The following is a 26449-nucleotide window of genomic DNA, read 5'->3' as shown; positions in this document are numbered from 1 at the left end:
ACACACACTCTCTTGAATGTGCGTCGGTAGTTACTGTTTTTTGTTCATATTTTAAATCCTGCCACATGCTCAATAGACCATCTCTGTATACAAACAGTCATATTGTTTTCCTCTGTTAGAGCTGATGTTTATATATTTAAAATAAAATTCTGTAGCTCAATTTGTAGAGCATTACTCTAGTAATGACTTTGATTCTCATACAGATAAAAACATAAAACTGTACAGCTTAAATGTACTGCTTAAATAAGCTGCTTTGAATACAAGTGTCTGCCAAATGCATAAATGCATGTAAATTAATTTGTGATGGTATTTTCAGTTTGCCACCTTCTTTGTTCTTCGATCCATCTTTTCTCACGTAAATTAAAGAAAATTTTAAGCATGGCACACTGAATAACTGCATAAAACTAAATGTCTGCATGGTTCTTACAGTATAGTTTAATCTTTGACTGAGTTGTAAGATATGATGAGCTTAAAATATAGCTTGAACATCTTTTCCTCTTACTACTGTATATGAAGATGAATAGAGGATTGTGGGTACTTCAATGCAATTGGCAGGAGATTTCTCATGGATTTCAATCAGTCTAGTAGGTCAACAGGCTTACGCTCATGTTTGCTTTCTCATCCTAATTTGTGCAAACAGGATCAGTAAACAAGGGTCTGTTACAGTAGGCTAAGTTAATTAATTGTGAACTAAAAACCGTGTATGCATTGTGTATGACGCTTCTATTTTTATTCTATTTCTGTCGAAACTAGAACTAAATCTGTTCATTTTATTCAGCTTAATTAAGATATGGGCTGTTGAGACGGAGAGAAGCTTTCGCGGGCCTACGTGGATCTCTTTCGAGGTTTAGTTAAGTACTTCGTGCTGTTCTTCAAACGAAGTTCTGGTGGAAAAAAGCCTAGAGAGAAAGAGACGTTTGCTTTGTTTTTTAATCATGTTTGGGAAATGTTTAGAAACTTTTGAAAGGAAAAATGAACGTGATTTCTTGTCTTCGTCTGACAAAAGAACAACTCAGAATAGTAATACAGTTTGCAATACAAGACAGGAATAATTTGCCTGAAGTTTTGCCTTTATTTACTACGCATATCCAAAGCGTGTTCCTTTTGCATCGCGCTTAAGTATGGAGTATGGAGGACCACAGTAGTCATGCAAAATGTAATAAAGAACTTCAATATTTATTAACTACCTGGACAATAAAAATAGCAAGTAATAGATTTGTTTAAAAATTCATTAATTAATCTATAAATAAATAGACAAAGTTACAAAAAAATCATTATATAACATTTTATTAAGCAATAAAATGTGAGATTATAAATTAAACATAGAAATGAAATATTAATCTATTAATAAATAGGTCAAAGTAATATAACAATTTACAAAAACAACATAAAACACTCAAAGAGTCACGGAAAAGCTAAACAGAGAGGTTAAAACGAAAAGCAAATCGAATAGCGAAAAAAAATGAGAACCATTGGGAAATGAAAACAGAAATGTTAAACGGAAATGGCCTTTTAAATGCCTAATTTAAACCTGTATTTGTAGTTCAATTTATAAATCCAGTTATTTATTTCTCTTTTTAAATCGCTTTTTGAAATACATTTTGAAATTCCATTATTTAATTAAGAATTTATAAATGCTATTTAAAATGATGAACTTATTGAGTGTTTTATGTTGTTTTTGTAAATTGTTATATTACTTTGAACTATTTATTAATAGATTAATATTTCATTTCTATGTTATATTTATAATCTCACTTTTTATTGCCAATAAAATGTTATATAATGATTTTTTTTGTAACTTTGTCTATTTATTTATAGATGAATTAATACATTTTTAAACAAATCTATTAATTGCTATTTTTATTGTCCAGGTAGTTAATAAATATTGAAGTTCTTTATTACATTTTGCATGACTCTTGTGGTCCTCCATACTGTTGGCTTTTTCCACATGAAATACAAAAGCATATATTTTCCCCTATACACTATCCCATCAATCTGTTTCTTAACGTATATAGTCTTTAAAGATGTTCATGAAGATAAATTCTGCAGCCTGATTTAATGTGCATGAAGTTGAGAAAATTGACTTTCAATTTACCTCCAGGTCTCTCATTATTTCATTAAAGCATCCGAGATCATTGGCCCGACTGGAATGATGGTAAACCGTACATACAGTATGAGAAATGAAATGGAGGAATATGTTTTCCTCATCTTTTTTAACTAATTTTTATCTTCTACATGTGAGATGATAATATGTCTTTCATGGCAGCCGTTTCATTTATATCTGCAGAGTGCAGAGGGACCTACATGTGGTCTCATATGTCCTTTCGGCTTCTAATACCTGTAGCAAGACTTTCAAGCACTTATTGGTAGTTCCATCCCCAAATCACCAAATTCTCCCCTTTGCTGAACTGCGGAAATATATTACATTTAAGGGCTCTGTGCCAGAGGGGATCAAACCCTCAGTGAGACATCACACAGGATTTTCTCCTCAAATTAGCCCACTTTCTACGGTGTTGTCATAAGCGCTCTAATTGCTTAAAATGGGATACCAGACAGCCTGATCTAATATACTGAGCATTAGAAAGGATAATGCCTATTATAATGTTGATTTTATTAATGGTCTAGCTTATATATAAATGCCTGAAAGAGTAAGGCAGGGTTTTGTCTGATGCAACCTTTAACAGTTGTCGTAAAGATGATAGCTTAAGCGATAAAAGCAGAGGTTAGGTGATAAACGTTAACTCGGAAGTCACTCAGAGAAAAAGATCCAACATAATGAACTAAAAGGTAAAGTATTTTCTTTTGCACTGCTAAATGTAATTTAAAGATGAATCACTGTTGAGTGCTAATGCAGACGGTTGGTTCATTTAATGCTCTTGTTTTAAAGTTGTAAACCTATGTGAGGCACGTATGTGGCCAATTTCAGGGAATGTTGTTTGTCACCGTACATCCGCTGTGCACAGCATCCTCTGTCTCTCGCTGTGTTGTGGTTGAGAGGACATGTCGAGAAACAAACAAATTACTTTGACACTGTGATGCACCTCAAGGAAACAACAGGATTTCTGGGCATTTAATTAAGCCGCCACTCCTGGACCCTCATAATTATCCACAATAGTAACAACTAATGGATATTTTTACATATTAATTGCTTCCTTGTGAACTAAGTGTAGATTTAGCATGCGCTTAACAGTTGTGGATGCCAGGTTTTAAATCTTATAGTTATTAATAAATAATTATCACACAACTGACCAGACTTTAGCAAAAATGTAAACGTAAATACAATAAATGTGTGCATAATTATTTAATATATGCACGCCGAGTTGCACTTTCAATGTCCGTCAGTGTCAAGTAAATTCACTCAGCAGTAACACCCCTAGGCAATGATTTTATATGTACTGTACAGTAGTGTGCAAAATCTTTGGATACCACCAGCTTTGTTGTTTTAGCAAATTTTTAATGACCATTCATATTTATTTTTTGCTCTCTTTATACGAACAAAAATGCAGGAAATATTTAAACACACAATTCCGGAAAAGTCAGTATTTAATGTGACCTTCCTTGGCACTAAACACATCTCGAACTCTTTTAAGGAGACTGAAGTCATTACATTTGAATTATACATTTTTCAATATTTTACTATGTTCTTACCTCAACTTAAATGAATTAATACATACCTATCTTTTTTTCAATGCGTACACTTTGTACAGCGCGTTGTGAATGTGTTAGCATTTAGCCTAGCCCCATTCATTCCTTACCGTGGGTTTACACCAGCCGCGTTTGAGGCGTCAAAATCGCCTCTACCGCGTCTAGTTTGCCACTTGAACATTTTGAATGCATTTGACATGCGTCAGAGCAAGATGACTGATGTTGATTGTGCATTCATCGAGAGAGTTACCAGTTTGTATTTGGTCACGTTACAATAGGGGGGAAAAAGTTTAAAAACGGCGGGAATGCTGCGGGTCGATAAACGTTATGTGACTCAAAAGTGAAATGTGTATTTACAACTTACCAGGTTGCCCAATGTCCTCACTGACAACCTTCCAAGGGAGGTCCTTTTTATTCCTGTCTCTATAGACGGTTTCAGCAGTAACAGCATAAACAAGCGGCTGTCGCAGTCTGCAGTAACTTCCGGTAAACTCTGCTAATAATAAATAACAACAAAGTCCTTTAAATGTAGTTTATTTATATAACAAGCAAAACAACAACACATAGATTACATAGGAAACCAAAACATTTGCTATTTTTGACGAGGCATTTGTTCAAGAGATCAGTTTAGCAACTAGTTAGACCATTAAAAAAACGAAACCGGAAGTAAGGTTCGGATCCAGACGTGTGTCTATAGACGGTTTCAGCAGTAACAACATAAACAAGCAGCTTTCGTGGTCATCATGTAACTTCTGGTAAACTCCGCGAAGAATAAATAACAACAAAGTCCTTTTAAAGTAGTTTATTTATATAACAAGCAAAATAAACAACACGTAGATTACATAGGAACCCAAAACATTTGTTGTTTTCGACAAGGTATTTGTTTATGAGTTCAGTTTTCAGCAACTTGTCAGACCATTAAACAAACGGAAATTGGAAGTAAAGTTTGGACCAGACGCTTATCGCGTCACCGCACGTGCCCCCATTGAAACGGTCTATAGAAATAAGAACTTGTGTCGTATAGCTCCGGGTGACTGCTCGCAGACAATATCAAGCGTTCCTCCATGTTGAATAAGTGACTCCGGGCGGGGCTGCCACCACAGCAGCAAGCAGGCTTCTGATTGGTTAACGCGGCGCGAAAATCCACCAAAGTTAAAAAATTTTAACTCGGGCGTCAGACGCAAATTCGCGTGAAACGCAAAATGCACAAACAACATCATTCGCGCGTACCGCACGTACCGTGCCAGATGCTCAATTCGCGGCATTCGCGCGAACTAGATGCGCAAATGAGACAGAATCGTGGCTACCGCGCTGCACTAAAATCGCCTCATTTGCGCCGCGAGACCTCCAGACGCACGTCATCGCGTCTTCACATTGATTTAACATTGAAATCACTTGCGCTGGACGCCTCTACCGTGGCTGGTGTAAACGCAGCATTTGGATCCAAACAGGGATGAATTTAGAAGCCACCAAACACTTCCATGTTTTCTCTATTTAAAGACTATTACATGAGTAGTTACAAGAGTAAGTATGGTGGCACAAATAAAACGTGGCGATTTAGTTTGCAGCACTTCAACCTCGGTGCGCAGTAACATCATCACTTCTGACTAATCCCCCTCTCGCTCAAACCTTCACCAATATTACTGCGCCCGAGGTTGAAGTTCTGCAAACGAAGTGCTCTTCAACCATACAATGTAGTTCTCATTTTATATCCGCTTAAAAAATCGCCACATTTTTCTGGCACCATGCTTACTCGTGTAGCTACTCATATAACGGTCTTTGGGTGGGGAGATCATGGGGGTGTTTGGTGGCTTCTGGGTTCATCCCTGTTTGGATCCTGGGGAATGATTGGGGCTGGGCAAAGGGCTAACACATTCACAACGCGCTGTACAAAGATTAAGTGCATGCATTGATTAAAGATAGGTATGTATTAATTCATCTAAGTTGAGGTAAGAACATAGTAAAATATAGAAAAACGGTGGTGTTTTCCTTTAAGAGAGCCAGCAGGTTTCTGCTACTGCACAAGTGTAAGGGGAAACACTTTAGTTTATAATTATTTAGTTTTTTTATACTGCATACACATTTCCTGTACTTTCTGTTGTATTCTAATAAAGAAATTGAGAAATAATTATATGGTGGTCACTATATCGTTGCAAAAACAACACATAGAATAGATGCATGGTGGCCTAAGACATTCACACAATTAAAAATTTGCATGCAATCTTTATCTGCACAACCCTCTTATCACAAAAGTAATGGGCTATTTTAACCAAAAGGCGGGACCTCTATTCTTACAGCCACGATATTAAGCGCTACGCGTTCTCCCAACAATAGAAATGATGTATTGTTTTATAATAAAAGCCAAATCTATGTGCTCTGGTACATCCGGCGTGCCTTCTTCATGAGAGCTGGTAAGACTGGGTACAGGGGTTAACCGCATAATCCACTGAGACGGATGAAAAAACTGTCAGCAAGGGGTGGTGAAGCAGCACTACCACAATAAAGACTAATATTTCTCCAGAGTTGTGTTTAGAATCCAATTATATGGAGGTTGGGGGCGGCCGACAGTGGCTGTGGTGCGGAGGACTGATACGTTTCAGTAGGTGCTGACGAGCCGCGTGGGAGCAGGATATGAGGCGCGGGCAAACGCCGCCATCCTAAGAGACGGCCGTCTCCATTTATTGAAATGTGCGGATGCCGTAGTTAAAAGAGCCACAGTCAGAAGACGCGAGTGCAATCTCCAGACCGTGCTGGTGTATTGAAATGTGAATCGAGTTTCACTTTACCCCAATTTATTTTTCGCTCAAGGCATGATGCTTAAAAAGCACGAGCAAGGGGAAGCTATTAGGAACGTATAGGTTTGCATTACAATGGAAGACACATTTAAGCTGAATCACCAAAGACTGTTGCACTCTTTTCCCATTTGTCATTTGGTCAGAGATGCTTGGAAACCCTTTTCATTGATTTAGAGGATCACAGCAATATCTTTATCCGATGATGAAAGGATAAAGGTTTGAAATGAAATGTAGACATTGCATCATGTTACTTGGGCTTGCTAAAAATAAAACTGATGAATGAAACCATAAACTGATGGAGACATCTGGGCAACAAGGGAGCTGTTTTCGAAAAGACATAGTGAGTTGCCTTGATGCCTACAACATCTTAAAAACATTGTGCAAGCTTAGGGTCTGATTTGCAATGCTTTAGATGGGCAAGACGCACATAGAAGACCCATTTTTTGGTTTCATAAAAAACATTTAATACCCTGTAAGACTCAAATATAGAAAAAAACTTTGAAAAAAATATTTAACCTTTTATATGTTGTTGTGAGAGTCATCTTAAGCAAAAATCAATGGGTATTGACATTTTGGTAAGTTTTTATGTTGTAATATAACAACATTGGGCTTATGGGGTAGCAGAATTGCTGTGATTTCACTCACTGTCTGAACAAATGTTAATAACATCTAAGAGTTCATTAGCAGGGTGTACTGCTTATGTAGCTCAATAACAATAGCCTATATTCTTAATATACATAATCACACAATACATAATAACCAGACAAACCATGTTCTTATGAAAAATCATTTTATTATAAAAATATGCTCAGATTGTATTTAAAAAACTAGATAAACTAAAAGAAAACTGGTATTTACTGTGTTTAGTTGAGAGGCATCACCACAATCCTTCTCATCAGTTATATCAGAGTCCCACCTCAAAGTCACTTTTTTCACATTTGGATGATATAAATGACATCATACACATTGTAGATAAGACAGTCCTGGCTAGTAGAATTCTGAAATAAAAAACACACAGATTATTTCCATGCTTATTAATCTTGATGCAAATCAATTCCAATCACATTTATACATTTTAAAGGATTCACCCATTCCACAGAATTCACACAACACTTTCTGGCAAGCTTATTGTTCTCTATTTATAATGCTAATATCACCTATACCCCCCACCCCACATTCCAGAACATTATCACCTGGCCCTCATGCAGCAAACAGATGTTTGATCAAACAAATCCCAGACAAGAAAACAGGACCAGCAAAGAATATTTTATAAACAATAAGATACAGATAGTTTAAAATATTGCCACATAAATACTTTCAAATTCTCAAATAAATAATTAATTTCCTATAAACGTATTAAATACTCTTAAAACTGTGATTAAAACTCAAAATAGACATTTAACATCAATATTATATTTTGTTGCTACAAAAAATTATTTAACATTTTTAACAGTTTAGAAGTACAGAAAATTCATGTAATGTGCAAGGTGCACAGGTAAATTTTTGCTACCCTTCAGACCCAACGTTGTAAAATTACAACATTGACATAACAAGATTAAAATCTAAAATCATCAAAACATTTAGCTGTATCTTAAAATCTGCTTGATCTAGACGCATAACTAATCACAGAAAAAATATTTTAGGCATTTTACTTACGTGATTGTTGATTTATTTAGTCCAGTTAAAAAGGTTATGTTCTTCAAGGCAGGTTTGCAGGTTTTTTAAGTTCACAGCCAAGAAAACAAACCTATTTACAAAGTCTACCTTTTAAAATCATTGCAGGGTTAAACATTAAAACTTTTTAGTTGTGTAAATGTGGTTTTAAAGAGAAAAAACATGTACAGGTATACTTTATTAGATTTTAAACTGATGTTGTAATATAAAAACCTAGGGTTAACATCCAAAAAACCTTTCACAAAAGGTTCTTTGTATTGAGAAATTATTTTTTAGATTATGAAAATATATGAAAATATGATTTTTGCAGTGCATTATGGGATTGCTTTTACCAAGTATTAATGCAATGTCACTACTAAAGTTGCACCAATTGAGGTATCTTGCAAGGCTGTGTATGTCACTTACCTATCTTAGATCAACTCCATATATACATATGGTATCACCGAAGACATATTAATGTTCAAAACTTTATTCCTCATCTCATGAGGACAAATTTCTCATATTCTGATATCTGTCTGGGTAATGAAGTCAGCCTGGTAGATGCTCTCTAAACTCAGTTTTCCTGTCTCAGTCTTCCGTCTCTATCTTCGTCTTTCAACACACCTCTTCGTCCCCCAAGGCCATTTTCATCCCTCTTCAAATTAAACTGGCACACCATAATAAAAGACGCCACTTTAGATTTGAATCTATAATTGAAACAAACTGTGTATTGCTTTCTACTTTTAGCCAGGACACAAAGAGGAGTGTTCAGCGAGCTAGTTTGTCATAAGGTCCCGAGCGACCTTGCCCTCCTCAGCTCGAGAGTGATTAAAGATAAGGTGCGAGACCGTTACCGTGTAAACAGGAAGATGAACGACGGCTGTTTGAAAGCTCCAGCGTCGCTCACGACGATTACACTTCGCCGTGCGGCACTAAAGAAGTTACGAGTACATTACAGAATGAAGTGTTATGGACGGAGGTGGCTGCGGGCCATACTGGTAAAAAGAGGTAAAGTGGGCTCACTTAGATCTGTAAGTCAAACAGTTACAGTATGTGAAATATATGTGAGGTTAAATAGAAATGGAACAAAGATAGGATTTAGTAAATGTTGCATCTACTGATTTAATCGGACAATGGAAGATCTCAGCCCACTTCATAGAGTACAAGTCAATGTCAACAAGTTCTAGTCACTGTTCTTTCACAGTAACATTTATTATAGTACTTCTATTGTAGGTTAACTGTATACTGTCATATTAAAAATAAATCGTTAAAAAAAAAGTTCAGGTAACACTTAAATTTTTTTTATTTTTTAACATTAGTAAATGAATTAGCTAACATGAAATAACAACAAGCAATGCAGTTTACCAGCTTTGTTAATGTTTGTTTATGGGTCAGTGACGTGACGTTAATTATTTTGTGTCCGTATTGATAAATTAAATGTAAAAGGGTTAAAATTTTAAAATAAATTAGCAGATTTCTTGCATACATTCGCTTTTTTGAGGACCAAGTCAAAAATTTCTGGGTTTATTTCATTTTGAAAGAATATTTGGTGGATAATTGCAAAAATATCAATGTGGTGTAACCGGACTGTGTCAATTGGTGTAACTTGTATTTTATTTAAATAATAATATAAATATATTCATAAAAAATGTGGAATAAAATATAATCATATAGTTTAGTGTAATATGATTTTTTTACACACATCGTTTGTCAAAGACTATTTATAAAACAGAGCTGTTTTCAGCATATGTCAGGACAAATATTACAAAAATGCATTAAAATTTAAATTTAGATATAACTAATAAAATGAAATTTTTAAAGGTTTTTTATGATGATAATGCTTACATGCCATCAAGTTGGATAATTTTTTTTATATTTCTCATTATTTGGGGCAATTGGTGCTTACACCTTTTGACATTTTCAGGTCCAGTCTTAACTTTCATTAAAATTGTGCAAATGTATTTTTTATTGCATAAAATGAACATAAATACACTGTGCATTGAAATAAACCTGATGCATGCTTTTAAAACAAGTTTAAAAAATATATTTCTCATCTTGTCAAACCGTTTTTGTCACCGGTTCATTCTTCATTTAACCATTAACTTTGATTTTAAAATGAATTGGTAAATGCTGAAATTAATATGAACTAAGATTAATAAATGTTATAGAAGGTATTGTTCATTGTTAGTTTAAGTTAACTTATGCATTAACTAATGTTAACAAATGAAGAGTCATCTTGTCACTTTCTTGGTATAGAAAACACGTTTTTACCGAAATTTGTCAAAATGGATTTATTGCGTTTTGGAACCAAACTCTTCAAATACATCCTTGCTGTAGTATACCATATGTTTTTATAAAATTCATTAAATTAAATCTTTTTTTTTGTAATGTTTAAAGATTAAATTTAAAAACACATAAGGTCACAGGCAAACCCAGTACTGATACTAATATTAACTTCAACCTTTTTGTAAGCAAGGGCTATCATAATGCATAAAAAAATCTGGAGGGTTATTCTGATTTTTATAGTCTACTCAAAACTTTTTTGTTTAACTTGTTAATTTAACTTGTTGATATGTTTTATCATTGTTTAAAATGTTAACATGCATAAAAGAAGCCAAGCTAATATAAAATATGAAATAAAAATATTACATTTGAGGCTATTAATGGAATGTGCTTTGGTGGGCAACTCACAAACTCTTTTGTTGAAAACCACTGGCTTAAATGACTTAGCATTGATTTCTGAGAAAAATTCTGACTACGCTATTTAAGGAAAATCACTTAAATCACCGTCATCTTTAAATTTTGCACAATAAAGATATGTGCGATAAGACGTCAAATGGCTGTCATCTGACAGGAGGAGCTCTGAATCGTTCTGAAACCGATCTTCTCCCTTCTTATTGATTCAGTTTGTAATACAAGCTGTTCACTCCTTGTACTGCCAAAGTGGAGATAGACGTGATAAAATCAAGGCCAGAGAGACCCACAGGAGGGATGAAGGAAGATGAATATATGACAGTCAGTCAGCAAACTTTTGTTTTAATGTCTGCTTGCGTCTGGCTCCTGTTTTAAAGCAACACAGAATCATTTATGGGCATGAAGACAGCTGGATATTTTCTTTAATGCAGCATTTAGCTCTAAAATCTGATTGGATGAGAGATGTTTGAAGAGACTGGGCCACTGGAATGCTTCATTGCTTTGTTTCCCTCAGTCTCAAGTGCGATTTATACTTCTGCGTAGGACCTACGACATAACCTTTATGCCATAGGTTACGCATCAGTTTTCATTTATACTTCTGCGTCATTGTTCTACAATTACACATGCTGGTCGCTAGCAGGCATTGTCCATGGACATGTTAACTCTTTCCCTGCCATTGGAGAGTGATCTCGTCAATTAAGAGAAAACATTTGCATGAAAAATGTTCCTAAAAGGCATTTTGTGAAACTTTTGTGAAAATCAGTCTACCCCATAGGCTTTGCGACTTTGCTACAGTGTATTGAATTGGGCTTAAGTAATCGTTACTGTTATTACTGTGAAAAAGCGACTCGTTTTTTCTTACTGAGGAATCATTCAGTGCAACAGCCCTTAAAGGTGCAGTGTGTAAATGTTAGCGGCATCTAGTGGTGAGGTTGTGAATTGCAACCAACAGCTCAGTCCACTGCTCACCCCTCGCTTTTGAAACGCACAGAGAAGCTACGGTAGCCGCCACTGGTAAAACATTTTATTGTCGGAGACAACTTAGCAAAAAATGTTTGTCTATTAAGGGCTTCTGTAGAAACATGGCAGCACAAAATGGTGACTTCCACGTAAGGGGCCCCTCGGTGTGTGTAGATAAAAACGTATCATTCTAAGGTAATAAAAACATAACGGGTCATTATAAAAAGGTCTTTATACACCCATATTAATATAGTTTTGTATATTATTTTGCATTTCTGTCAAGGGATCCTTTTAAAAATTACACACTGCACCTTTAATATGATTTGTGCAATTACTTGTGCATCTATTACAAAATATGTTTGTGTATTAAAGTACATTTAAATTTGTCTAAACCATTTCTAAATATGATTGTTTGAATACCTTTTATAAGCAGGTTATATTTTAGTCACAGGCTACAATGGCAGACATGAACAATATTTCTCAAGGAGGTGAGAAACTTTACACCTCCCACAAGCAGCTGAATACTGCGATTTGGAAAAAAACATTTTTAATGCAACATATTTCTGAGAGTCCAATGTTCAGCTCTGTTTTCCTCACCACTTTATTGCTGTAACTTAGTTCATTGAAAAATTAATTTATTAGATCTGTCTGATTAAATCACTCTTATTCATTCAATTTTTCCTACACTGGACTATTTGCCTGCTTTAAATCTAAAAATATTTCAAAATTAATTTTAAAATTAACTCCATTTTACCTCCAAGAAAAAAAATGCAATAAAAACACTATTGTAAATTTTCATTTAGGTAAATATCTGTTAAAACATCTGCATTACCATTGTTTTTATGATCGTGATTTCATCATCACCACTGTTCCCATTATTATGATGTCAGCATCACCACTGTTTCCAGGGATTGTGGTGTCAGCATCACCTCTGCTCCCAATGATTACTCTATAAGGTCAGCATCACCTCTGTTTCCCTTATTATGATGTCAGTGTCACTACCATTCCCATTATTATGATGTAAGCATTAGCACTATTCCCATGATTATGATGTCAGCATCACTGCTGTTTCCATGATTATGGTGTGAGCATTAGACAACAGTGATTCTTTGCATCTTCAAAACAAAACCTCTGCGTCTTAAAACATGTTGAGCATGCTTGAACCTTAAGTCAGAAAGGGCATAAAAACATGACAGCAACTTTCTAAATCTACGAGATTATTCTAGTGTCAGCACTTCCCCTGGTGCTGTATAATCGATTAGGGCTCCTGTGAAATTAATGCTCTGGCTTCTGTATGTACTGCAAATCACAAGCTTGCTTCTACAGTATATCAACAGGATTTACATCCGCAGGCCTTTGGCAGAGGATATGCTAATCCAGTAGTGTATGCAGTTCAGCTAAACTTGACTTAGCATGACACAAAATATCATTGTTAATATTTGCTCGTCCTTTCAAGGAAAATTAAGATTTTTGATCACTTGAAATTTTGATACAGTAAGTTATTTCCACATTCTTCCTTTTAAGCATTAAGTGAAGATAAAGAGAAACATGCATTTCTTTTATGTGAATAAAGAACGGCAGGTGTGCCAGAACTGACTGGTACTTTCTAATAGGTTATCTATGTTAATGGAGTCTCGCTGTGTGTTCATATTGCACTTATTTCAGTGCTATAAATGAAATGCCATGTGTTGTTCGCATGCTGCTCTCTGACCTCAATTAAATAACCCTGCAAGAAAAGCCAAATGAAAAGAAATGATTCAATAGAAATAGCTATGTCATAGGTCAACAGGTCAGCCGCACTAAATTTGTATAGCTTTTTATCAAGCACTGAAACTATTAAGCTTTCACACCTTTTGTATTAAAAGGTTTTGTATGAAGTCACTGCTTTTCTACAAGACTCTCTAAAGAGTCTTTAAACATGAGGAAAGCCTTATTGATGAATTAATGAACCGTGTCAGCTCTTTAGGTTTTATTAGAATACATTTTTTCTAGCTAGCTTGTTTTAGGTTCAAACATAAGAGCAGTTTTGCACAACATGTTCAATTTTATTATGGTGACTGCTATTTGGGATACAAATAGAAAGAAAAATGTGCCATAACACCATATGGGCCCCAAATAGAGCTTTCTCTATTCATGACATTTTAAAGTTGTATTCTGAGAAAAGTTGATTAGCTTCAAAAAATGGGCATGAAACATAATGCCCACAGGCAAAGATGGCAGACTAGAAACTGCTATTAAGATGAATCTTAGCTTTCTCTGGACTTCCTAGCATAAGCCCACCACTTATTGCCAAGTCTTCATAAACATACCAGCAGGGCCGGCCCATCCAACAGGCAGTGCAGGCGATTGCCTGGGGCCCCACGACAAGAAGAAGGCCCTCCAAGCATATAAATAAATTTGTCAGTACACAGACCGCATTGACGCGATCAGCAGGCAATATGCGCTGCATGCACATGGACCTTATTGCTTAACATAGGGATCACAAAAACTATATGTGAAGGGATTAATAACAGCATAAACTTTTCACACAATAATAAACAGTAAAATGTCAATAAATACAAATGTCTGCATTAGTATGTGATGCCAAGCACTAAAATCTCTATTTTTTACTAGTTTATCAGAATAATTTACGTTTGTTTGTCTTGTAGCTCATTTCAGAAGTCTTTGAGCAGACTCTGTATAATCTCATTTAAAAAAAACTTTCTTTTTTCACAAACTTCCTCCGAATAACCAAATTCGCCCTAATTGAGATGCTGGCCTCTGCCGCTCTTTCCTTCTGTACTTCCCTCCTGCTTTCTGTACCCAGTAGGATACTGGCACGGCTCGCCCGGCTTGTCAGTTATCTCTGAGCAGAGCCATGGTAAATATCCTGCATTGATTAGGCAGATTTGCATGGCCTCTAGGCAGAGAGATGAATGCTAACCAACATCCATAACGTCACAGGCCCAAAATACCATTTCGCCCTGCAGCTGCAGAGATGAGACGGACCGAATAGGCAAAGAAGGTAATTGGTGCTGGATGCTTTGTGGAAAGTGTCCTGGAAGTTGTTAAGCTTGCCACATTTACTTTAGCTGTATAGTGACGTATCTCTGTCCCCTTCTTTTTTTTAAGGATGACTTTCTTTAGCAGAGGTGCCATATTGGTCTCCTATAAATTTTAATACAAGTTGCACACTTTAGTGGAAATAGACTTAAGGGCCGTTTACCTGCACAGGTCCATTTTTGGAGGCCCGCTCCCGCCCGTACCCGCAAATTTCAGCACCAGATCCGACCCGACACCCGTTGTTGTTACATAGTATTCAATTTGTTGTTACATAGTATTTCTGTGCCACTTCGCCAGGATTCCTACAAGTTTCTGAAATTTTTTTCGATTACAGGTCCAACTGACGTTTCAGGGGTTTCTATACGTATCACTTCTTTATATGGGCACTTCCCCCGAAAAAAAACCCCGCCCACCCGTCAATCAGCGGGAGACGCTAGAACTTATAAACATTCACATCACGCGACAGCTTTGTTTAATTTCAAAAGTCAACAATGGCACGAATGAAGATGTGTGTTTTGGGATGTAAGGAGAAGAAATCCAGCCTTATGGAAACAATGGATATAGTTTATTATCCAGGGTAGCAGCAGAGTTTTGCATGCGTGTTTGATGCGCTCGATTTTCCGAACCGGGTCCCTAGTTGCATGTGGTAAGACAGACTTTTGTCTTATGTTGTAAATATGCGCGTGCATATTATATAAATGACACGAACATGTAATGAATCATAAGTTATAAGTGTTGCATGACTCGTACTCGCTCCACCCGCGGTAGTAACTCCTCCTTCTTCATTTTTTCTACGTGATCGGAAAGATTCGGTAAAGCTAATCTTTCTTTTATAAATCTGATTAAACTAAAGACTCTTCGGAGATAAAAAGGATGTCATACTACTCTATAGGTACTCCAGATTAACATCAGAAATGCAGAAACAGCGTGTGTTACATGAGCTTTAAAAAAAATGTAAAAAATAGTTATTGTTATCATTGTTATAATGTGAATGGCCATTTATAGTGCATTTAATCCATACATTTTTATTTTATATGTATCTGTGTTTCCTCAGCTTCGAACCAATGAACTTTGCAATGCCGACGCAAATGCTGCCCCATTCCTGTTTTGTATTTTCGATCACAATTCTGGCTTCAAACCACTTACAATGTAAACAACCTTTTCACGTTTTTGAATAGAATGTGAACAATGCAGGGATTTTTGTCTCTCTCCAGACTAGCCAGCTTTGATGTGGCTTGGATGATGATAGTCACAGTGAGATTATCTCAGTAGAGCTGAAGTCTGCAACAATCAAAGGATCAGGACTGCAGAGCTTGCGCTGCACCTGCTGTTGTAGAAAATAGGAATAGAAATTTTGCATATGCAATGAAAGTTTTACAGTGCATTTTAAAATTGTATGAAAACCTATTTATTTAGCCGGTTTTTCAGCTCTTATTGCTTGTCCCGAAGCTTGATTTTTATTTATTAGCTTTCATGTTTTACAAAAACATTCATCTTTATTCCAATTACATTGTAAGCTGTTTATTGTTTACTGGTTTAGTCCCCAAGGTCTGAAATGTCCACTGAATATGCCTGTATTATAATTTTGTTGTTTCATAGGCATTTGGCACACAAATCTTGAGAGTTGTTTCTCTTACACAGACTATTCTTGAAACTCAAGAGAAAAATACAAGCCCCTGCCTATAATGACCTTTACCATGTCAAGGTAGAATAATCAGGTTTCACTCTGTCTTTGCCTCAGCAGGCCGGCAGACAGCTCACTAAAACTCAGTACACACCAGAGCGGCTCATTTTCACCTGGGCAGATGGATAGCTGGTCCACAGGGCTCTGTCATCTACAATTATGTAGTCCCCTGCACAGCTGCATAGTTGTATTATTCAAGTGTCACATCTTTCAGCTGTGAAAGATGAAGTTATGGTTCATTCAGTATGTTGACAAAACTCTGAAAATGCAAATTTGCACAAATTTTAGGTGGACAAAAAATTATGTAACATGTAGAAATAATTTTCAGGTACACAAAAGTACAAGGTGTAAAAGTGCACACATTGTTTTCTATGAGTATGCGCACACCGGCGCCGACAGGTGGCGCCTTTCCGCGGCGCCCAACTTTGACTCAGGATGTTGCTCAAATCCCTGTCGCACCACAGAGCACCAGTCACATAGTTTAACATTAAATAACATCGTATTTGTCCCAAATCATTAATAAATACCATTGGCTGCAAATGTATATTTTGCATTTTGAAGTAGACCCTATCTGACTAAGCTCGCGCTTATTAATGTGCACTTCCGGTTTACAATACCTCCGAGTTGTCCTAGACGTAGTCTCGCGTAGCCAGACCTTCAATACTGAAGGTCTGGTGTTTTTCGCTGCTTTTTCTGGACAAAGCCCGCCCATGAGCTGTTTGACCGACATGTCAAACAACCAATCACAGTTTGTTTCATCTAGCGTCACGTTTCGGACTCCCCACAATCACGAGCCGGCTGGCAACAATTCAGTTATTGAAATAACCAGCCGCAACCAAATAGCATCTAAATAAACAACATTACGCACCATAGAACAACATTGTGCACTTCATCAACAGCCACACCAATGAGACGCTCCCGTTAAACATCTGTTTGAAACATATCTCTCCACTTTTTAACACCTACAAGCAATTCAGGAGAACCAAACTTTTTCACTCCACTAACTGCCTCAAGCAAAACTCTTGGACGTCTTTTAGGGAGTTTATGCCGCAAACTTTGCATATTTTTGAGAATCCAATGGTAAGATGATCACGATAACTGGTCATTATTAACCACGTGAACACGACTGATTTTCTTCCTCAATGGAACGTCAGAGCTTTGTTTTCCAGGGACCAAAACTGATCGCGTCTCGTGGAAATCCGGTTTATTTCAACCAATCAAAGACGACTTTAACATTCTCACAGGGTTTCCAGAAAAGTGTACGAAAAACATCAGACGTTCAGCCAACAGTTTGTGGGCGTGACGTCTGAGGCTGAGACTATCCTAGACGTGACTTGACCCGGCACTGAGCTGCGTGTCCGGTGTGCGACCCCCTTAAGAGCACACTCACATTATCCAAGCCATATTTCATATACCTTCTCAAGAAATAATAATTTAATCTAAAATAAGAAATTTAATTAAGATTAGTTGTTCTGGGCCAATAAAACATTTAAATATCAAATTAGCATTTTTTATATATTTAATACTTTAAAAATATACAAACAAATGTTTACTTTAACCAGGATTTCAATTTATCTCAACTTACAGTTGTGCGTAGCACTTCCCCATCCTCCGCCATTGTTTTGCCGCAATGACTTTTGGGGCATAAATCGATTTCTGCACTTGATGCATCATTGATATAAAGAACACATCCGGGTATTTTAATGCATCCTCTCATCTGTACTTGGGTCAATGACGTGACGCTAATTATTTTGTGTCCGTATGGATAAATGTAAAAGGGTTCAAATAAATTTGCAGATTACTTGCATACATTTTCTTTTTTGAGGAACAAGTCTAAAATTTCTGGTTTTATTTTATTTTCAAAGAATATTTGGGGGATAATTGCAAAAATGTCAATGTGGTGTAACCGGTCTGTGTCAATTAGTATTTTTTCGAATTCAAATATAAATATATTCATAAAAAATGTGGAATAAAATAATCATCTAGTTTAGTGTAATATGATTTTTTTACACACATTGTTACATCATTTGTCAAAGATTATTTAGAAAACAGAGCTGTTTTAGCGTGTCAGGACAAATATTACAAAAACGCTTTCAAATTTACATTAAGAAATGACTAATTAAATGATATTTTAAAATTATATATTTTTTGATGATTACGCATACATGCCATCAAGGTGGATACAATATTTAATATTTCTTATTCCTTGGCACAATTGATGGTTACACCATTTGACATTTTTGGGTCCAATCAGTCTTAACTTACGTAAAAATGGTACAAATTTATTTTTTAATTGCATAAAATTAACATAAATACACTGTGCATTGAATAAACCTGATGCATGCTTTTAAAACAAGTTTAAAAAAAATTATTTCTCATCTTGCCAAACCGTTTTTGTCACTGACCCACTAGCATCCTTGAGAATTAGAATTGAACTTTGACGGTTAATAATGACGTAGAGCGAGAACACAAGGACGCAAGATTGCTGAAGAACGCATATTGAGAAACAGCCCTGTGTAATTATATTTTAGAAAAATCAGGCTACTAACCAACAGAACTATGTTGTATTATTTAATGTTTTTTTCAAATTCTAAGTTTGAGATTGTTTAATGTCATGAAGTAACTTTGGAGGGGGCACGAAGGGACTCATCCTGCACGGGGTGGGGGGTGGTGGCGCATGCCAAAAGTCTAAGAACCACTGATTTAACCCAACAGCAAGGTTTGTCCATTTTTCACCCAACCAGGGGTTGAAACAACCCAGTATTTATTTATTTATTTAATTGTATTATTTTTTGTGTACCGTTTGCTTTTATTTTTTTATTGCCATATTTTGGTCATTAAAGTTACAATCATCATTATTTCGATAAAATTATTATTAGAGAAAATTATTTAGAGGTAAATGCCCCTGAAAAGTCAGCTTATTATTATTATTATTTAAAAAAAAAATTTTTGGCCAAACACATTGTTACTTAAATGTGTAATTTTCTTTAAGACTGAAAAATATGGTGGATTTTTGCGGATTTGCTTATCTGTCAGACATCATGGTGTATTACATGCTGAGCTTTGTGAAAAGTGAAAAAATAAGCTAATCTTCCAGGAGTAAAATATTAAGTTCCCGTCACCGTGGGGCTGAGGGAGGATTAGGCTCCTCTGCAGAGATGAATGTTGAAAGCTTATATACCACAGAAACACATTCTCATTGTTAGTATATGAGCTATTTTCTCATTTCCAGCAAAAGCATCAATAAATGTGTATAAAATGACATAATGCAGTAGATCTTACTGTATTGTTAGCCCTTTAGCAATACTGAGGTTGTGTTATTGTGAAAAAGATACACAGCTTTTGAGATATTTAGCACTGTTAACATATTCTGTGCTAACAGATTCAAGGATTTGAAAGTGTACATGCTATATTTGTCAACAGAAAGCTTTAGATGTGCATGTATGCACAAACACACATTCTTCAAGTATTTTGTGTCTGGTGCGTTTAATACTGAACATCAGCCGAGGGTTGGAGTGGTTTATTACATTAAATACTGCATTTTGCAGTCATTCAAAAGTGGAAACTCGAGATAATTTCACATTTTCCCTGCGATCAGTCAATTACGTTTCTTATTGCTGCGTGCATCTGTGATCTCCGTCTCTCCTTTCAGCCATAAAAATGAGTTGTGTGCCACACTAAATATAAATTCAATGAATAATTTTATGTTTACGCAAAACGATATTGCACACAGCTTTTCTGCGGAGAGCCGGCCCTGCCTGGTCTGATGTGCATTCAAATGCATCTTTGCACGCAGTATTTTAAAACCCTCATTCCAATACTGGGATAAAGAAAATATAATAAATTCTTTACTGGCTAAGTCCAAGAAGAATATATGGGGGAAAATGTGTTATTATGCCGTCAGACCTAATCATATTTATGGCCCTGTGCTTTCACCTGCGAGAACGCTTTCTATTGCTCCCTGCGTTATTTAAAATTTCATAAACTCGGTCAACGACAGTACTTATTTTGTCCCACATTCTAATCTGCCCCTAATAAAGACATGCCAAGCGGAGGCTGTGAAAAACGAGCTGGGTGCAGCGTGTGGCATGAGTAACGGAGAGCAGCGCAGATAAATCACAGTTGTAGACACGCAGATAATCTTGGACTGCTGCTGTGTGTTTGGTCCTTTCCTCTCAACCGCAGTGATATACAGTGATGGGAAATCCATGCAGACTTTCGAAAAGGCGAGATGGAGGTGACTCGCATAAATGTTTGACGTGAGCAGTTTTTCAAAATAAAAGTTTTTATCTTCCGAGTTTGGAATTGAGACGAGCACAGTAAACTCAATATCTGTCTATGGTGAACTACTATTTATGGACAATAAAATAATGATTTGTTGAATCTATATCCGTGGACTGTTTGGTTATGATGTGAGCGTAGAGAAGAACTGGAATCAGGATTGTAATTATTTTGTATCTTTTTAATCGTGAACCTGAAGTAGGTTTAATGTGTAACATTCTGCGCTGTCAGAAAAAAATGGTCCAAAAATGGCCCATAGCTGTCACTGGGGTGGTACCAGTGGTGTAGTGCAGGGTATGCGACGGTATACAGAGTATTCTCACTTTTTAATTAGAAAGCATGGGGTATATACCCACTTTTAAAAATTCATAATAATTTCATAACAATAGCCTCTTTCACACAGTAATTCTGGTAAATTACCATGAATTTACCAGAATGAATTTACCAGTAAATACAAAAATGTGCTGTTCACACATGCAGTGACGTTCCGTCTTTTTACCAGTAAGACATCATTCACACATCAGTATCAAAATACCGGTAAACTCGGAGAGAAAGCGGAAATTACCTGTGGCGCGCGGCCGGCGAGCTCCGTCCGTGTCGTATTTGTAAACGGCGGGTTATGACTTAATATCCACGGTCCGTATTTTGTTGTTTTCACATCTGTGGCAAACGGTCGCGAAGTTGCTCGTGACCAAACAACATTGCGTTAGGCGGCGTCAAACGGAACCTGCGCGTTTGCACATTAGGCTTCACAGATGGTGTGCTAAGGACGTCGGCAATTTGGCAATTAGATGGTAAGCTGTTTTAAACAACTTTGGTGAAGAAATCTGGATGTTAACTTCAGGTGTGCTCGACTTTTAACGTGTGTGGAAACGTCCGTAAACAGTCTGGGGGAAACCGCGTCACCTGTATAAAAAACTTTCTGATTGGCCCGCCCGATCTGTCAGCGCGGTCTGACGTCATCTAAATGCCGGTAATGCTATATTTTTCGTTCACACACAGCGCTTACCGGTAAATTACCGTTAATCTTACAACCTGTCTTACTGGTAAATTGGGAGCACTGATTTACCAGAAAGGTTCTGTTCACACATGACATGTTAACTGCAATTTACCAGTAAATTACCAGTAAAGACTGTATGTGTGAAAGGGACTATTCCTTACACTGAGGAGTCAAGCAGCAGAAGTTAAGTAATAATACTAGCCTATTTTGGAGTGAACTAAATATGCAAGACTATAGTCTTACATTAAATCACAGGGTGTTCAACCTTAGTTGATGGGGTGTAAATTAAAAAGTACACCCTTGTACCAAAAGAGTTAATATTAGTACCTCGAAGTTAGATTTTGGTACCAAAGAGTGCATATTAGTGTATCAAAGATGCCTATTTGTGACCCGCTTTGGCAAAATGAGTCTGAAGTCGCAACGTTCCATTTTAAGATATGGACCGATAATGTGGAAAAACAATAAAATAATCAAAAAATAATAATAATTGCTAATTTCAAAGAACAGACATTCAAAAATAATTTCCCAAAGTTTCATAGTCCAGATAATTGAATAAAGATATTTAAATGACGAAAAAGTTTTACTAAATTAGCTGGAAATGAACATTGCTTTTCTCAAATCCTCTCGTCACCTCGGAGCATTTCCCGGGTATCCCCTGAAACAATTTTTCCATCAAAAATTTAGCACTTCGGTTTAATCTTTCTGATTTTAGTAAATCTTTGTAAAAGTGCCTTTTAAAATATTTGTTTAAATAAATACTTGTATATCTAAATACTTATTATATATACAATAATTTGAGCTTCAGTCTGGTTTACTGTAATAGCATTTATATATGTTAATGTCTTTGGTCAAATTAAGCTGTAGAATAAATAATTTATCCCTGTTTAAAATGCAATGGATTTTGAAAGATCTACAAAAAATGGACAAAAAACTTTAAAAGCAATTTTCTCGGGTTTTCAGTTGGAAAAAGAGGGCAGACGACCATAATTCAAATGTTTATATCTTTAAAACCATTCAAGGTATGACTTCAACTAAGATATCATTTGAAAGCTTATGATCTCTTCTTTCCATTTGATACCAAATCTCAATTTTGAAATTTGGGTCACTGTGACTCATTTTGCTGGATCAGGTCACATTTGGTACCAAATGAACACATATCTGTAACTAAATGGTAGATATTAGGAACTTTTGAAAGGGTACTGTCCCAGTGACAGTTTGGGCAAATTTTTTGACCATTTTGTCTGACAGTGTAGTGTACGTGATCACAATGATGCTGACAAAGTGAAATAAACGCTTCAGTAATATTATCCAATATTAGTCAAGCGTGGGTGTTCATCATACGTTGCAGCATATGCCATGCCTGCAAGGGGACTATTTTCGGCTGCTACGTAATATCATTGCGCCTCTTGCAGCCATGTTACAGCAGCTGTAGTTACATCGTGTACTAAGACCGACAGAAAATTAAAAGTTGCAATTTTCTAGGCAGATGTGGCTATGAACTATACTCTCAGTCTGGTGTAATAATCAAGGACTTTGCTGCTGTAACATTGCTGCAGCAGGCGTAGTGATATAACGCACTGCCCGAAAATAGTCCCCTGCCATTGAAAGTTACTAAGGAGACTATTTTCGGCTGCTGCGTAATATCATTGCGTCTGCTGCAGCCATCTTACTGCAGCGAAGTCTTATCGAAGTCTTATTTCTTATATAAGAGTATAGTTCCTAGCCATATCTGCCTAGAAAATCGCAACTTTTAATTTCTGTCGGTCTTAGTACACAATGTTACTACAGAAGAGTCAAGTTTTAAATAGGAAAAATATCCAAACTCTTTAGTTATTTTTAAGCGCCATGCTAATGGTCTAATCAGATTCAATGGATTATGCTAAGCTATACTAAAAGTGGTAGCGCCAGACCCGGAGATCAGCTGAATGGATTCCAAAAAGGTACAAATCAAATGTTTAACTCTAGCGAAGCTGGAAAATGAGCATATTTTCAAAAAAGTGGAGTGTACCTTTAATATAAGGGTATTGTTTTGTTCAAAGTTACATGTGTTGCATGGTTTTAATATTAACATCCTATATTTAACATTGTAAAATAAATGCTGTAACACTATTGTGCGACTGGGTTACCACCTGTTTCTGGACTCACATAGTCAAAAAATGCCTTCTACTGCATTAAGTTTGTCTCTTGTGTGTGTCTCTTGTTCTGTTTTTGTGTTTCTCGTCTGATCGTAGACCACAGATGAAATGGTCTCATCGGCGGAATGTTCCAGTGACGATGAAGACTTTGCGGAGTGCGAAGGACATGCAGGTGGGCTAGGTCAGTTGAATTTTGCTTGCCTCTCTGTGGTGACGTTTCATTTGCAACTGAGGATCAGATCCTCAAAGCATCGCCTCCCCCCCCATGGATAGTAAAAGTGTAACTTCCCGTCCAATCCAACCCATGTACACCAAAACAGAGACATGGATATATTAGGATACCATTATAAATATAATAGGTATGCATTTCTAATTCTTAGTCCATTCTGTAGCATAGAATCTAACCATCTCCCCCTCCCAAACTTTTATTAAGAGCTACACTTGGCCATGGGGTTTTCCGAAGTGGTTAACATGGTCACACTGATTACTAATTTTGTCCCCAATGCTTGCAATGAGAGCATATGTACAAAGTTAGTACAGAAAAGTGACATGTTCTCTGCATTGATGCTTCAAAATGTATCATACTGAAGTTTTGTCTGTCATGTGATAGTGGACTGCGTTTTCGCATATGATACATTTTGAGATTTCTCTTGAACTTTGCTTTCAGCCAAACAGTAGAGTGATATCTATCAGATTAATTGCTTTTGAAGCAGTCTTTTCTGTTGCGTTTCCTCATTTCAAGAGGCTTGATCTAAATTAACTTTCTTTATAGAGAACAGATATCATCGAATTTCTGTGTAGAAATTTTTGTTTTGTGTCGTTATGCTTATTTTTATCGATATCATTTTGCCTCAGTGTGAACAAGTTGTTCTGCTAATTTTTTCCAACCCAAATATGAAAAATACGATTCAGTAATTAGACAGAGATATCGAGAAAGAAGGAGAGAGGTTTGAGAGAAGTCTGCGGCTTTTTGTAACATAATGATATCTTTGAAGAAACAGTCGGTCGTGTCTCTGTGAAAGATGTAAATGTATGATTGCAATTATAGTTACTTAATTGAAATGTTATACTTTAACACAGCATGATTCCAATCAGAGATCTACTTTTATCATTTTATAAATTTGCAAAGCCAACAGTTTATATTAATTGGGTGTTTTTTCTTTTAAGAAGGATTTGTCCCAGGGGTCGATTTATATTAAAAGTAGCCAATTTTTACAAAGAAATACACTGTAAAAAAATTCTGTAGAAATTACAGTATTACTGGGTATAACTGGCAACTAGATGCCAGTAACTTACTGTAGATTTTACATTTATATTATTTACTGGCAACAGTTTGTTCAAAGTTAAATGAACATGAAACATTTTCAGTCTTTATCTTCTACAGTAAGTTACTGGCAACCAGCTGCATAATTACAGCTATTTTTTACAGTGTAGCTATAGTAAAGCTAAACTCTAAATGTTTACTTTGTAGATCTTATTGTTTTCCGCGGGTAAACTTTTTTTTATTCACACTGCCATATATGTGACCCTGGACCACACAACCACACAGAAAAATCTTTGTTGCACTTAAATTTTAAACAACTTGAATTAATAAGTAATTTCTACTTTTTTTGACTATTGAGGAGTTGGTATAAATAAAAATAAACAAAACAAAGTTGAATGTGCTTAAGTTATTACAACTTAATTTTTATAATTCATGGCAACTTCTTACTAGTCAAAAAAAAGTTAAAAATTAGTTATTCATTGAAGTTGCTTAAACTTAAACATTTAGGTGCAACAAGACATTTTGTACAATATAAATTACAACTTAAAATGTTTAAGTTTAATCAAATTAAAAGTACAAGTTTTAACTTTCTTGACTAGTAAGAAGTTGCTTGAAATTGTATAAAAATGTTTAAATAACTGGTAACACTTTACAAAAAGGTTTATAATGTATTAGCCAACATGAACAAACCATGAACAATACATTTGTTACAGTATTTATTAATCTTTGTTAATTTTATTTAATTGAAATAAAGCTTTTAATTGTTTGTTCATGTTAGTTCACAGTGCATTAACATTAACAAAATTTTAATAAAGTATTAGTAATTGTTGAAATTAACATTAACAAAGATTAATAAATGCTGTTTAAGTGCAGTGTGTAGTTAACTAATGTTAACTAATCAACCTTATTATAAAGTGGTACCAAATAACTTATACTATTTAAATAACACATATTACTAAAAATAAATCAATTTTTTCAGTATGATCTCACGCAAGTTGTGTTATAGTCACAAAAAAAGTTATTTGTTTGTGTCCATGGCACGAAGTTCGGCTGTTTTCGTGCCTTGGGCATGATTGTCTTTCGTGTCACTCAGCACGAATTTCTATGAGTGGTTTTTCGTGTCCGTGGCACGACTTTCTTTTTCGAGTCATTTTATGTATTGTTTTTTCCTTTTTTAAATCATTGTCGCTTGGGGTTGGGGTTAGATTTGGGGTTTGGGTTATGTTGTACTTTTATGTACTTTTGGTTTCTACGTGTATTTCTTCCGCTTTTAAAATTATTTTCACCTGAAGTTGG

The 26449-nt window shown here is 35.8% G+C and overlaps 1 protein-coding gene across 38 annotated transcripts in view; it reads left to right on the top strand.

Annotated features, from left to right (window-relative positions):
• nrxn3a (neurexin 3a) overlaps positions 1-26449 on the top strand; it is a 411002-nt gene that overhangs the window by 370384 nt on the left and 14169 nt on the right. For 24 of the 38 annotated variants that reach the window (XR_008635797.2, XR_008635795.2, XM_055172356.2 and 21 more), the window contains one exon: positions 23986-24070. Coding sequence is in view for 35 of the 38 variants with exons in the window: in XM_055172356.2 (XP_055028331.2) it covers positions 23986-24070 (85 nt within the window). In the remaining 3 variants the exon portion in view is untranslated. The remainder of the gene's footprint in view (positions 1-23985; positions 24071-26449) is intronic. The other 14 variants (XR_008635796.2, XM_055172393.2, XM_055172391.2 and 11 more) reach the window with 1 other exon arrangement.

Source organism: Misgurnus anguillicaudatus, chromosome 7 (genome assembly GCF_027580225.2).
Source record: "Misgurnus anguillicaudatus chromosome 7, ASM2758022v2, whole genome shotgun sequence".
In the NCBI taxonomy this organism is placed as follows: domain Eukaryota; kingdom Metazoa; phylum Chordata; class Actinopteri; order Cypriniformes; family Cobitidae; genus Misgurnus; species Misgurnus anguillicaudatus.
This window is presented reverse-complemented; position numbering and strand designations above follow the sequence as displayed.